The sequence below is a fragment of the Hyperolius riggenbachi genome, chromosome 9, assembly GCF_040937935.1.
Source record: "Hyperolius riggenbachi isolate aHypRig1 chromosome 9, aHypRig1.pri, whole genome shotgun sequence".
Classification (NCBI taxonomy): Eukaryota; Metazoa; Chordata; class Amphibia; order Anura; family Hyperoliidae; genus Hyperolius; species Hyperolius riggenbachi.
Genome location: NC_090654.1, coordinates 275434360 through 275449441, shown reverse-complemented (window position 1 = coordinate 275449441; position 15082 = coordinate 275434360). Strand labels below are relative to the sequence as shown.

Sequence of the window (15082 nt, the reverse complement as noted above, 5' to 3'; positions counted from 1 at the left end):
GAGTGACAGCCAGAAGAGTCAGACAGGCCAGGTCGGCAACACACGAGCAGACAAAGTACAGAGACAGGAGACTGATTCGGTATCCGGGTTCAGGCCAAGTCGGTAACAAGTAGACAGATAGGCAAAGGTACTGAATCAGTAAGCAGGAGAGTGGCTAGGAAAGCCAGAGATCATAACGGGTAACAGCATCTTTCAATCCTAGTCTTAGGTGTGAGGTCCTTGGTCTCAACACCTGGGAACTAGTCTAATAGATAACAGTAGCAAACAGCTATCTCCTAGTCTTAGGTGTGAGGTCCGTGGTCTCAACACCTGGGAACTAGTCTAGTAGATAACAGTAGCAAACAACAATCTCCTAGTCTTAGGTGTGAGGTCCTTGGTCTCAACACCTGGGAACTAGTCTAGTAGATATCAGTAGCAGACAGCAATCTCCTAGTCTTAGGTGTGAGGTCCTTGATCTCAACACCTGGGAACTAGTCTAATACATACACAATACAATAATACAATAGAGGCTATTAACGGAATCTGACTAAGTGTGAATTCCCAGCTCCGGCTGGTTCTAACACACTGTAAGATCTGACTGAGGTCTGAGTGCTAACACATAAGCATTTGCAACGGCAGACAACTTGCAACTAACAGGCAAGTCCTATATATACCTACAGCGCTCTGCAGCGCCGCCCCAGCCACTCAGCCAATCCGGAGCCTAGCTGGAATCAGCTGATCGGCATGATCAGCAGATTCCCCTTCTGCTAGCATAAAGGTCCTGTCGCCTGGCGCGCGCGCGCGTAGCTCTCCATCTGTGTGCACTAGAAGGACCAGGCGAACCAGTGACATGTTGCTGCACGGCAGAGGCCGCCCTGCCGCTTGTCCGCGCGGCGGTATCTCGGCTATTCATTACAAGTACGGTTGCCTTCTGGAGGACCCACTCCCGCTTCTCTGCTCCTTGTTGGTCAGCCTAAGGTCTTTGACGTAGGCGTCCCTGACGCTCCGCCATCTTGTTTTGAATTTTTCCACTGCAAAGACAAAAAAAATAAATTTGATTATTTCTCTCGTAGGTACATCGCGACTTGACAAACAAATGCATCACTACATGTCACATTCCGGATTGTGAAGAGCACGGTGGCAGGCATTGTTGTTAGGACCTCCAGAATCCTATGGAGAAGGCTGAGGGCCAGATATATGCATGTGCCGGACACCAAGAAATGGAAGGAGATCGCCCAGCTCTTCTTGACCGTGTGCAAGTTTCCAAATTGTGTTGGTGTGCTGGACGGAAAACACATCAGGATTCAAAAACCCTTGAGGAGTGGCAGCCATCACTTCAATTATAAAAAATACTTTAGCATTGTCCTAATGGCTGTGGCGGATGCGGACTATAAGTTTGTCTACGTGAATGTGGGGTCATATGGAAGTTCCAATGACTCTGGAATATTCCAACGTATGACCCTGTGCCAGCGGATGGAGGAAGGAACACTGCAGCTACCCAGAGACAGACCGTGGCCTGGGAGAAGGGGACCCGCCTACCCCTTTGTGTTTGTCGGAGACGAAGCTTTCGCCTTGTCCGGCCACGTGATGCGGCCATACCGAGACAGGGGCCTCAGTGCAAGGCAGACCCACTTCAATGCTCCCATTTGGGATCCTGGTGTCCAAATGGAGTATGTTCCACACGCCATTGCTGCTGAAACCGGCCAACGCGGTCGAAGTTGTGAAGACAGCGTGCATCCTCCACAACTTTGTGCGCCAGGAGGAAGTGGACGTTCCACACCCGCCAAATGCACTTCCACTGCAGCCAATGAGGAGATATGCTACAAGGGCCTGAACAGTCTGCCTCCAAAATAGGGACAGATTGGCAGACTACCTTGTGAGCCCTGAGGGACAAGCAATTTTGTAAATATCTACATACTTGGTTTTATTTTATGTATACTTGGTTTTATTTTTGGTAATTTGTAATGTTCTTTTTAATAAATGTTTGGTTTTTGTTTAAAGTGGACATCCTGTATGTTGTGTGTGTGTGCGCAGAGCATGCGTGTCTAGGCCGCAGGACGATAGCCCTTGCACCTGTGGCCCAGACACACATGCATGATACAAACGTGGCACTGAACGTGGGAGGGCCACGGCTGGCAGGGACACGGGTGGCAGGGACACGGGTGGGTGGGCAAGGTAAAACACATCACAAGCAAACAAAACAAATGCACCTGGACAATCAAGTACTCAATGGAATATTCCCTGAGCTCTGCCATGTTCCCAAACAGCTCTATGAGAAACTGGGAGCTGTCCCACTCACACAACGCTGGGCACATGTCACTATTCAAGATGGCCGCCTGTACCATTGAAAACACACAGGAAGTGAGATAGAACGTCCGGCTTTTATCAGGCAGTGTGTTGTGACACTTCCGTTTTCTATTGGTTCCTGTTGTGCTGGTTTTTTTGTCCGGATCCGTTCCAGCGGCGGCGGACGGAGGTACCGGTCAGGAAAAAAGGCACAGGTTGGAAAATTCCGGACCGCAGGCCGGACCGCAAAACGCATCTGGATCCGGATGCGGTGGAACGGACGAGTGCGTACTGATCCATTGATTAACATTGGACCCTTTCTCGTCCGTTCCGTTTCCGTTGTATGCGGTCCGGCTGCGGTCCGCAAAATAACGCCAATGTGAACCGGGCCTTAAGCCATGGGACCTAGCAGTGGTCCCATGGCGGTTATTTTGGCACTGCAGGAGGTGTCGCTTAAGCCATGGCGGTGGTCCCATGGCGGTGGTTTTGGCACCGCAGGAGGTGTCGCGTAAGCTTTGGGACCTGGCGGTGGTCCCATGGCGGTCGTTTTGGCAGTGCAGGAGGTGTCACGTAAGCTATGGGACCTGACGGTGATCCCATGGTGGTCGTTTTGGCACCGCAGGAGGTGTCGCATAAGCTTTGGGACCTGGCGGTGGTTCCATGGCGGTGGTTTTTGCGACGCAGGAGGAGTCGAATAAGCTTTGGGACCTATACAAAATGGTTGGGATAGGTGAGATAGCTAGGGAGCTGGTTGCTAACATAGGATTGATTGGTTTTTGTTAACACTGTAATTGGTGCTGCTGAAATAATTCCGATTGCAGAAATCCATTTGGGTGGTTTTTGTAAGCCTCTGATTGGTGGAGAAATGCCGATTTTTATGATGAAATCCTGTTGTTTTCACTTTAAACTTGTTCTAGGGGCTTGCTTGTGATTGGCTTACAAAATTCCGCATTCCGCCGGAATTACGCATCGTTCCGCGGAAATTCCACAATAGCGCTAAGGCTATTTCGTTCCGATGCGATGGAATGGAATCACCAAATTCCGTCCGGAATCGCGGAACAATGAACTCCGCGGAACGCGGTGACCATCCCTATTCATAGGCCTTGTTCTTCCTCCTCCAAACATAGCGTTGATCCATGGGCCCAAACAGGGGATCAGTAAATAATGGCGCACAGTGCCTATGCATAGAAATGGCGCCGCATTAAAAAGATACGCTTATCGCTATTTATCGTTAGTACTGCATAATAATGGCGCACAGGGAAAAAAAGAAGAAAAACGGCACACTGTAACGTTATTTATCAATAGTGGCACACACTAACGTTATTTATCAATAGTGGCACACACTAACGTTATTTATCAATAGCGCCCTACATAAGCCAAACTGCAGAAGTTATTTAACTGCAAAACGATGAATGGATTTAATGTAACACTGTCAAGGTTAAGGTTAGGCACCACCAGGGGGGTGGTTAGGGTTAGGCACCACCAGGGGGGTGGTTAGGGTTAGGCACCACCAGGGGGTGGTTAGGGTTAGGCACCACCAGGGGGTGGTTAGGGTTAGGCACCACTGGGGGTGGGTCTTAGGGTTAGGCACCACCAGGGGGGTGGTTAGGGTTAGGCACCACCAGGGGGGTGGTTAGGGTTAGGCACCACCGGGGGGTTTAGGGGTTAGGGATAGGTACAGAGAGGGTTCTGTGTGTTAACGCTATATAACAATAAGGCTTTAACGCTAAATAACAATAAGGCTTTAACGCTAAATAACAATAAGGCTTTAACGTTAAATAGCGATAAGCGGCAAACGGATTAGCGGCAACACTGTGCGCCATTATTCACAGGCGCCATTTTCAGATGGATGCCAAAACAGTTCTAATTTTGTTTCATCAGTCCACAGAACACTATGCCAAAACTTTTGTGGTAGTGTAACCTGGTCAGTGCACCTACGTGACCGCAAGCAGTGTTATATTATATACCAGTCACTGCACACCTGTTTACGGTACTTGTGTGTGTGAGACAGCTGCACATTTGTAATACCAATCACTGCATACCTGTAACCTGTTCAGTGCACCTACGTGACCGCAAGCAGTGTTATATTATATACCGGTCACTGCACACCTGTTCACGGTACCTGTGTGTGTGAGACAGCTGCACATTTGTAATACCAATCCCTGCACACCTGTGCAGTGCACCTATATACGTAACCACACGCAGTATTATATACCAGTCACTGCACCTGTTAACGGTACCTGTGTGTGTGTGACAGCTGCACATTTGTAATACCAATCCCTGCATACCTGTGCAGTGCACCTACATACGTGACCACTCGCAGTGTTATATACCAGTCACTGCACCTGTTCATGGTACCTGTGTGTGTGTGTGTGTGTGTGTGTGTGTGTGTGTGTGTGTGTGTGTGTGTGTGTGTGTGTGTGACAGCTGCACATTTGTAATACCAATCACTGCATACCTGTGCAGTGCACCTACCTACGTGACCACACGCAGTGTTATATACCAGTCACTGCACCTGTTCACGGTACCTGTGTGTGTGTGTGTGTCTGACTGCTGCACATTTGTAATACCAGTTACTGTGTACAGCAGAAGGAAATGGCAGCGCTTCCAAACAGACGCTGCACCTGAATTGACTACCTGCACAAGTATGCAGAGCTCGACTAACGGGCAGGTTACACACCTTGCATTCAAAACAGGTACAGTAAAGGGGGCGTTAGCTTCAGCATAAGTTGTGCACAAATTATCCCTAATAGACTCTCCTACGGCGGTGACGTGCCCCAACAGGAGAGAAACTAACCACTAATCTAGCAGTGAAACATATCAAAAAGTGAAGCATGTTCAAACAATGAAAGTTGTCCAAAAAAAAAAAAGGGTTAAAACCTCAAACTAATGTAACAGTGAAGCATATTCAACAGTGAAACATATCCAACAGTGAACCCTAGCTAGTCTAAAATTAAAATCATAATCCTTACCTGGTGCAGCTAGCCATAAATGGTATACACATTTGTTCAAAAGACAGCAAGCAAATGGGCAGCGCTCACAGGCTGCAAGTGAAGTGAAAGCTCCAGAGATATGCCCAGCCCCTTGGGGCTAAATACATACCTTGAATACAAATCAGATGCAAATTATGTGCTAACACTAATCTAAATTCTAAAATTTGAATGCAAGCTGACACCCCTGGAGGCAGCTAGCCTGAAGTATACTTAAGTTTTGTACAGCAGAAGGAAATGGCAGCGCTTCCAAACAGACGCTGCACCTGAATTGAGGGGTGTCAGCTTGCATTCAAATTTTAGAATTTAGATTAGTGTTAGCACATAATTTGCATCTGATTTGTATTCAAGGTATGTATTTAGCCCCAAGGGGCTGGGCATATCTCTGTAACTTTCACTTCACTTGCAGCCTGTGAGCGCTGCCCATTGCTTGCTGTCTTTTGAACAAATGTGAATACCAGTTACTGCATACCTGTTCACTGCACTTGTGTGACCGCACGCTGTTTTATATACCAGTCCGTGCATACCTGTTAACTGCACCTGTGTAATCGCACATTGTTGTACCAGCAGCCACTGCAACCCTTTCACTGCACCTGTGTAACCGCACATTGTATTAGTCAAGTGGACAAACAAGAGGCAGAGCAAGAGGATGGCCACCCGGCAGGTCTGTTCGAGGTCGCACTGTCGTGATTTTGTGCGGCCCTCGACCAAAGTACAGTGTTCAGAAGAAGGCACGTGCCATCAAGCCCCAATATTGTCAGGACGTAGTTGACTATTTAACACAGAACACCTCATCTTCCTCAGCTTCCGCACGGAAGCGTGACATATCTTTCTCGTGGCACTTGGCACTTTGCACGTGGCAGGTGGCACATGTCACGTGGCATGTGTCACATGGCACATGCAAAGTGACATCTGCAAAGTGCCACGTGCAAAGTGCCACGTGCAAAGTGCTATGTGCCAGGTGCAAAGTGCCATGTGCCAAGTACAAAGTGCCATGTGCAAAGTGCCACGTGCCAAAGTGCCAAGTGCCACGTGCAAAGTGCCACATACCAAGTGCCAAGGGCCACGTGCCAAGGGCCACGTGCCAGGTGCCACGTGTCACTGCCAAGTGCCACGTCCGGCATGCTCCTGGCAGACGTTACACCTGCTGCTGCTGCATTGCCCTGCTCCTGCTGACTTTGCTGCTCACACCGCCGGGGTACCACAGGCCACTGCTGCTGTGCTGATACCACCTATATTTAACCCAAAACACAATTGCTGTGTAATTTTTTGGAGGTGTCTGGGATGAAAACTGTCATGTCCCAGTTGTGCGGTTGGAATTTGGACACAATAGGCTTGATTCACAAAGCCGTGCAAACTGTTTAGCATGGGTGTGCTAAACAGTTAGCACGTGAAGTGCCGTTCGCGGACTTTTGCGCATGCAAAGTTCCGCGGTTCACGCGATTGCGGACTTTTGCGCAAAAGGCGGCGTTCGCGCAAATCGCGGCACTTTGCGCTCGAGAAAAGTCTGCGAACGGCACTTCACGTGCTAACTGTTTAGCACACCCGTGCTAAACAGTTTGAACGGCTTTGTGAATCAAGCCCAATGTGGGCAGCACGACTGCTGTCTGGAACCTAGTCCTGATGTTAATTGACAGCCATTGTTTTTTGGGTTTTTTTGGGGGGGGGGGATTTGAACTCCCCACATCATCAATTAGTGTTCCCCTTTAAAAAGTAATGATGCTACATGCCTCATTTACCGTAAAAAAAAAACGTTTTTAAAGCAATTTAAAGGCCACTTCAGTTTTTTTCTATCCAGATATCCGAATTTGCCTGGATACCCCGGATACTGAGGTCGGATATCCGATCCAGATCGGAAAATTTTGAACTCGGATATCCGACCCGGATCAGATATCTGGGTATCTGGATCCAATCCGGATTTTGAAAAGGGATATCCGAGCACCACTGGATCACGGCACATACACACATACATACACACATACATACATACACACATGCATCTGATTTTACATATATAGAAAATAAAAGGTGCTACAATAGATAAAACACACACCTTTTTTTCTTGCCCATTTATCCTGGTTATTACAATGTTTAAAATGTGTTTCTAGTACAATCTATAGTGATAATATTTTATTTGGAAATAAAGGACTATTTTTTTTCCGTTTAGTGGTTTTTATTCTTTATCAATAATTACAAGCCTTAATTTACAAAAAAAACCTGTAATATACCCTTATAACATACATCTTAAAAATTCCTTAAAGGACTTCCGAGGCCAAAAATCAAAATTTTGATGAGTACCTGTCTCTTTTTCAAATCCATGGGCAAGTTCCTCCTCTCCCTCCGCTCTGTTCCGCGCAAATGTATTCTTTTCACTGCCCCCAGGTCGGGGCCCGACCCCACTGCACGGGTCGGCTCGTACTCCACTCGCAAGATGGCCGCCGATCAGAGCCGTTGCTGCGCAGTACATATGAAGGCAAGTGCGGCTGCGCAGCTCTCCTCGCGCAAGATGGCCGCCGATCAGAGCCGCGGCTGCGCAGTACATGTGGAGGCAAGTGCGGCTGAGCAGCTCTCCGCCCCCCGTCCAGCAGAGAAAAGAATACATTTGCGCGGAACAGAGCGGAGGGAGAGGAGGAACTTGCCCATGGATTTAAAAAAGAGACAGGTACTCATCAAAATTTTGATTTTTGGCCTCGGAAGTCCTTTAAGTTAACTATTCATGTATTTTTTTCTTATATTTTTCTTCTTAATGATGTCATTTTTTCTTACAAGTGTTTTATTTTGGTAACTATAGTGTATGAGTGAAAGGGGTTAAAAATTAATAAAAAACTGTATGTATTTTTCTTTCTAATAGTGTCCAAGGGTGCACTCTTACTTTTTGGCCAAAAGATGGCACTACACTTAATTTCCGAGTATTGTAAACAGTACACAGAAGTACTGTTTACTTTCACTTTTGTGAATGAAAGCCTGCGTCTCGCTGACACCAGCTCTCATTCATCAAAGGCACTGTGATCGGGTTTGGGAACAAGCTGTTCCCATTCACTGATCATGGAATGGGGGGAATGTGATCGGGACATTGTACAGTGCTATGGGAGATGTTGGCACTATACAGTTAAAAAAATGTATACTAATACTGTGAGCATTTTGCACTATTTTTACAGCTGTGCTGTCTGGCTGAGATGTGGATGGAGTTCAGGGCATTGGAGGATGGTGTGTATTCCATCCTATAGCCTTAAAGGGAACCTGAAGTGAAAGGAATACAGAGGCTGCCATCTTCATTCCCTTTATATGCCAGGCAACTGGCATATAAAGAATGCCAGTTGCTTGACTGTCATGCTGAGCTTCTGGCTTTAGTTGTGCCTGAATCACACACCTGCACCAAGCATGCAATCAGTGGAGTCCCAGTGTCTGATCTGCATGCACATTCCGGACCAGTGACTTATAACATTAGAGGCAGAGCATCAGCATAGAAGTCAGGCAACCGGCATTGTTTATTAGAGAATGAAGATGGCAGCCTCCGCATTCCTCTCACTTCAAGTTGTCCTAAAGGGAAGGTTCAGGGACTATCAAAAAAAAAAATCCACATCCACTTACCTGGGGCTTCCTCCAGCCCGTGGCAGGCAGGAGGTGCCCTCGGCGCCGCTTCACAGGCTCCCGGTGGTCTCCGGTGGCGCGCCCAACCTGGCCAGGCTGGCGGCCAGGTTGGTCTTCTTCTGCGCTCCAATCTGCGTCTGACTCGGTCACGCTGACGTCATCGGACGTCCTCCGGGCTGTACTGCGCAGGCTCAGAACTACTGAGCCTGCGCAGTACAGCTCGGAGGACTTCCGATGACGTCAGCGAGCACCAGTGAGACGCAGATTGGAGCGCAGAAGAAGCCCGACCTGGCCGCCAGCCTGGCCAGGTCGGGCGCGCCACCGGAAGCCTGTGGAGCGGCGCCGAGGGAACCTCCTGCCTGCCACGGGCTGGAGGAAGCCCCAGGTAAGTGGATGTGGATTTTTATTTTTTTTTGATAGTCCCTGAACCTTCCCTTTAAAGTATCAAAACATTTATTAATTTATAAGCAGGCCATGGTATAACTGATATTAAAGAGAAACCGTAACCAAGAATTGAACTTCATCTCCATCAGAAGCTGATACCCCCTTTTTTATGAGAATTTTTTTTACTTTTCTCAAAAGGATCATCGGGGGGCTTTGTATGGCTTATATTGTGATGAAAGCCCTTCCACAGTGTGATGTCAGGATCATGGTCTCTAGAGTTTCCTGTCTTTGAACCTCATTGCATTGTGGGAAATAACAGCTGTTTACAGCTGTTTCCAACTGCCAAAAAAGCAAGCAGCATCTTCTTCCACTGACATCACCTGCCAGCAGTAAAAATGTCACCATGTGTTAAATGTCAGAATGTAAATCAGGGTGAGGAAAGATTTTACAATGGAAAAACACTGACTAAATCATATAAACATAATTATTGTAAAAATGAAGCACTTACATTATTACATTGGAGTTCCTCTAACACTGTTGTCTATCTTCTATTTTCTGCAGTGCTTTAGTGGATTTCTATTTACCTCGATTCTTTATCCACGGTCGAATTGATGTCAATGATGCTCTGCTAAACATGGACATGTCGAGTATATACAGCAGTCAAAATGCAGTATTCTCCAAGATTACCGACAAGCCAAAGTTTAAGATAACTGATGTAAGTTCACCCCACCCTCCCCCTTCCAAAATCTTATCAGCTGGGTTGATAAAGTCATTCCAATGGGTTTATAGGCCCAGTGCACACCAAAACTGCTAGCAGATCCGCAATACGCTAGCGGTTTTGGGAGTTGATTTCAGAGCGATTCTAGGTATGTTTAGAGAGGTTTTCTAAACATACCTAGCGGTTTTGCGTGCGTTTTTGTGTAGCAGATTACACATATTGTTACAGTAAAAGCTGTTACTGAACAGCTACTGTAACAAAAATGCCTGGCAAACCGCTCTGAACTAGCGTTTTTCAGAGCGGTTTGCGTTTTTCCTATACTTTACATTGAGGACGAAACGCTTCCGAAAACCGCAAACGCGCAGCAGGAGGCGCATTTGCGGCTTGGCAAAAACCGCAAACCGCCGGTGTGCACCATCCCATTGCAATACATTAGACAAGCGTTTTTAGAGGCGGATGCGGCCGGCGGATCGCTCCAAAAAACGCTCGGTGTGCACTGGGCCATATTCTATGAAAGCTAAAGGCTTGGTACCTGTTTATCTCAGTGCAGAGCTGTCACTTAACATTTAAAGTGATACTTAAAGAGAACCTGTAACAAAAAAAAAGTTCCCCTGGGGGGTACTCACCTCGGGAGGGGGAAGCCTCAGGGTCCCAATGAGGCTTCCCCCTCCCCTGTAGCTGCAGGCAGTCCAGCTCTGGCTCCCCCGAAGTGTCCCGCAATCCTCCCTCGACAAGGCTGACAAGCGCTGATTTATTTACCTTCCCCGCTCCAGCAGGGGCGCTGTTGCGGCTCTCCACACGGAGATAGGCGAAAATAGCCGACCTCTGTTAGGTCCGCTCTACTGCGGCGCCTGCGCAGTAGAGCGGCCCGACAGCAATCAGCTATTTCCACCTATCTTCTAGCGGAGAGAGCCGATACTGCGCCTGCGCTGGAGACGGGAAGGTAAATATTTACATCCCCACTGTTCGGAGGCCTTTATCGCCGCCGCCGCGGGACTGAGGAGGATGGGGAAACCTCAATAGGATTCGGAGGCTTCCCCCACCCGAGGTGAGTACCCCCAGGGGAGGTTTTTTCGTTACAGGTTTTCTTTAAAGCGGACCTGTACTCAGAATTTCCTCTGTGCTCCGAATGATAAGCAACAGCATAATATCCTTTAACCACTTCACCTCCACAGTTTTTCCCCTTAATCACCAAATAATAGCACTCCTTCCATTCATTTGCCTATAACGTTATTACTACTTATCAAAACAATCGTTATTACTACAACCAAACAATCCATATCTTGTTGTTGTTTTTTTTCGCCACCAATTAGGCTTTCTTTGTATGGTACTTTTTGCTCAGAATTATTTTATTTTAATGGTAATAATAAGAAAGGAATGGGAAAAATTCATTATTTCTCCGTTTTCGGCCATTATAGTTTTAAAATAATACATGCTACCATAATTAAAACCCACACATTTTATTTGCCTATTTGTCCCGGTTATTGCATCATTTAAAATTTTCCCTAGTACAATGTATGGTGCAAAAATATTATTTGGAAATAAAAGTGCATTTTTTTTCAATTTTGCATCCCTCGCGATTTACAAGCCCATGATTTAAAAAATAACAGTAAAATACCCTCTTGACATACATATTTAAAAAAAAAACTTCAGTCCCTTAGGGCCCGTTTCCACTAGAGCGAATCCGCATGCGTTGTCTGCATGCGGATTCGCATAACCAATACAAGTGGATGAGACTGTTTCCACTTGTCAGTTTTTTGGTGCGTTTTTCTGTGCAGGATTTTTCTGCACGGTAGGGCCTGCAGAATTCGCCTGCGTGAGGAATGCAGGCGATTCGCAGGCTATGTATTTAATAGGGAAAACGCACATGCGTTTTTTGCCGCGATTTCGCGTGCGAATTCGCACGAAAACTAATGCAAATTGAACCAGGCAGTGACCTGGTTAAATTCGCATATACCCTGCCTATGCGAAATCGCATGCGAAATCGCGGCAAAAAACGCACACGGAATCGCATCCGCATGCGATTTCGTCAGTGGTGGAATCCCGGTGATTCGCACCGCACTAGTGGAAACGGGCCCTAAGGTAACTATTTATGTTTTTTTATGTACATTTTTTTTTTACAAAATACAAACAAACTGGGAACTATGGGAGAGTGTGGGAAGGAAAGATTTAATTTTAAATGTAAATGTGGGACTTTTGATTAAAAAATTGTATGTTGGTAAATTTTTATATTTGGCCACAAGATGTCCTCGTGCATTCCTTTCTGTTGCGTACTATTACTACGCTAAACAGGAAGCACTGTGTGGCCACGTTGTTTTCTCTTTTTGTGAATGACGCGGCATCTAATTGATCGCTGGCGCTCATTCACACAACGACTTGGATTAATGAATGTGAACGTCCCCCCTCTACTAATCAGCGGCGAGAACAAGTGCAGGAACGAGCGCAGGAGCGAGCGAGAGAGCACAGACGCAAGGGAAGAGTATCTACGTCCCTGCAAGGTAAAGCAGGGACATAGATACACATGCCGGGGGAGGGGAAGTGGTTAAAGAAAAACATTTCTTTGTTACAGCTAATACAAATCCTGCAATACATGTGCAGTTTATCTACTTCCTGCTTTCATAGAAGCAGACATTGTTAAAATCCTGTGCTTTCAAATGAGCTCATCTGTCGTGGCAGTCTGGTGACACAGGAGACAGATAAAATGACAACTTATGATTAGTCATAGATGAGGGGGAATTAGACTCACTAAAACTTACTAAATACATACAGGGTGCATTTCTCTATGTTCTTCTTCTGTCCTGAGTTCAGGTTCACTTTAAGTGAAAATATACTGATGAGATAAACAATTTGTATCTATCCTCCTATTCCTAAAAAAATGCTTTTTAGATATCCCACAGTTTTATGCTATGTTTAAAAACTTAAACTGCAGACATTAGCAGTTAATAGCTAAGCCGCATGCATGCTATCTTTTTCCACTACACAGCTGAATCGCAACATCGCAAATCGCTAGTGATTTTTAAATCGCTAGGGTTGCTACTTTATCATAGAAATCATTAGAAGTATTTTCCACTATAGTGATTGGATTTGGAAATCGCAAATTGCAATCGCTTTCTGGAGCAATTTTAACCACTTCAGCCTACAGTGTTGTTCACCTTATGCATCCGAGCAACTTTCACCTCCCATTATATCGCCAATAACTTTATCACTACTTTTTACACTGAAATGATCTACATCTTGTTTTTTCCGCCACTAATTAGGCTTTGTCTGGGTGGTACATTTTGCTAAGAATAATTTTTTTCTAAATCCATTTTAACAGGAAGATTACCGTATATACTCGCATATAAGCCGACCCCCCAACTTTTACCTGAAAAAACAGGGGAAAATGATTGACCCCCATATAAGCCGGGGGTAGGAAATGCTGGCCGCCTTATTCCCCTAGTGTGTCCCAGTATAGCTAGTAAAGTGCCCAGTATGGGTAGGTAGTGCCCCAGTATAGCTAATATAGTGCCCAGTATAGCTAGTATACGTGCTCAGTTTAGCTAGTATATGTGGAGATATATTGAGGTGCTGATGATATTAAGGATAACAGGAACATATTTCCTTCATTTTTTGACTGTAACATATGGGATTGTCTGTTAGCCAGTCTTCCTGGAATTCCGTATAAAGTGTAAATTACCTATCATTGTCTGCTTCTAATGAGGAAACCCTTAATTAGACAGTTGCTGTGAAGCCTATACAGGTGGTCAGACCATGTTGTCTGAATAATGCCTCAGATGTGTATTGGGCTTGGGAGTAATTGGTCACCTGGCCAGAGTAAACTGAAGTCTGTCTAATGTAATTCTGTATGTAGATGTCCATTACCTCTGCCCCATTGTCCAGCAGGGGAAACTGTGTCTACTGCTAATTACCTGCCAATTGAGGAAGAATAGGCTGGTCGGCATGGCTTTTGAGTCTGGTGTCAGCCATTGGGACAAGGCAAGCCTGCTAGAGTCTTGGGGGCAGGGGGAAGCTGACACCTGAATGTTTGAAATGTATTTGACAGCCTACTGGAAATTATTGAAGAGGTGAAGTCCTTTTGATACCATTTTCTACCTGTGGAAATTGAATTATTGGTGGAGTTGAAAAGCCTCATTTAACAATCTCTTGATGTAAAGACATTGTAACCTGGGGGAAATTGGGCTAAGGAAGTCTTTTGTTGGGTGTGTGGACTATAGTGGATGTTGGATCTCTGGAAATCCAATTATGACTGAGGATGTAATTAAATCCAGCTTCCCCCCCCCGTCCACACAGGCTTACAGCCTCGAGGCGAATATTTCATTATAAAAACCAGGGGACAGCTACCTCAAGGCAGTTCTCTTCTGACGGTAGTGGCAGCCGGTCTCCTGGCCCAAGCTAGTGAACTCCTGGTCTAGCCAGACTGTGTCCGTCCACACCAAAGTCCACGATTCTTCTATCGGGATCCCTTTATTTTGGTAAGCAAAATCGCTTTGTGTGTTATCTTTGTACATTTTATCTTGTAACTATTTTTACTTTGTTTTTTTGTAATCTTTTTGTATATATTCAGTTCTGCCCTGTTCTATGTTTTTTCTGGAATATTAAATTATTATTTAATAAGTTTGACTTCTGCCGGACTAAACTAACACTCATAGCCTAGAAGAGACTGAAGTGTAACCGTGTATAAGTTTCATGCCTAATTGTACGCTTGAGCAACACTACCGTATGAAATTGTAATTGCATTGTGTGTGGGGGCGTTTGTCATACGTTGGCCTAAGCGCGCAGCTGACCCAACGTACGAACAACGCCAGTGCGAGTAGCGACAGCAGAGTGGCTAACAGTATCGTTCGGAACGACTGTTAATGGGTCTTTGCTTCACGACAGTGTAAGATTGCAACTGTGTGTGTGTGTGGGTGCGTGGCGTTCCCGTATTTGGCCTAAGCGCAAAGCTGACCCAAATACGAAAACGCGGAGTGCGCGCTGAGGACTCGACAGCAGAGTGGAAGTGTCTAGCGAACAGCTAGTGGTGGCAGTGAGAAGTGTTTGAGGGGTTCCAGCCTTGTTTGTAGCTTAAATAAGGCTGTTCCCCGCTTAATCTGGTCAAACCCGCAGTCGGGAACCGTATACGCAGGCGTGCCGC

The 15082-nt window shown here is 46.1% G+C and overlaps 1 protein-coding gene across 1 annotated transcript in view; it reads left to right on the top strand.

The window, feature by feature from the left end:
* LOC137533625 (alpha-1-antitrypsin-like protein GS55-MS) overlaps positions 1 to 15082 on the top strand; it is a 72758-nt gene that overhangs the window by 40763 nt on the left and 16913 nt on the right. Inside the window, exon 5 of the mRNA XM_068254968.1 lies at positions 9792 to 9945. Coding sequence (XP_068111069.1) covers positions 9792 to 9945 — 154 coding nt within the window. The remainder of the gene's footprint in view (positions 1 to 9791; positions 9946 to 15082) is intronic.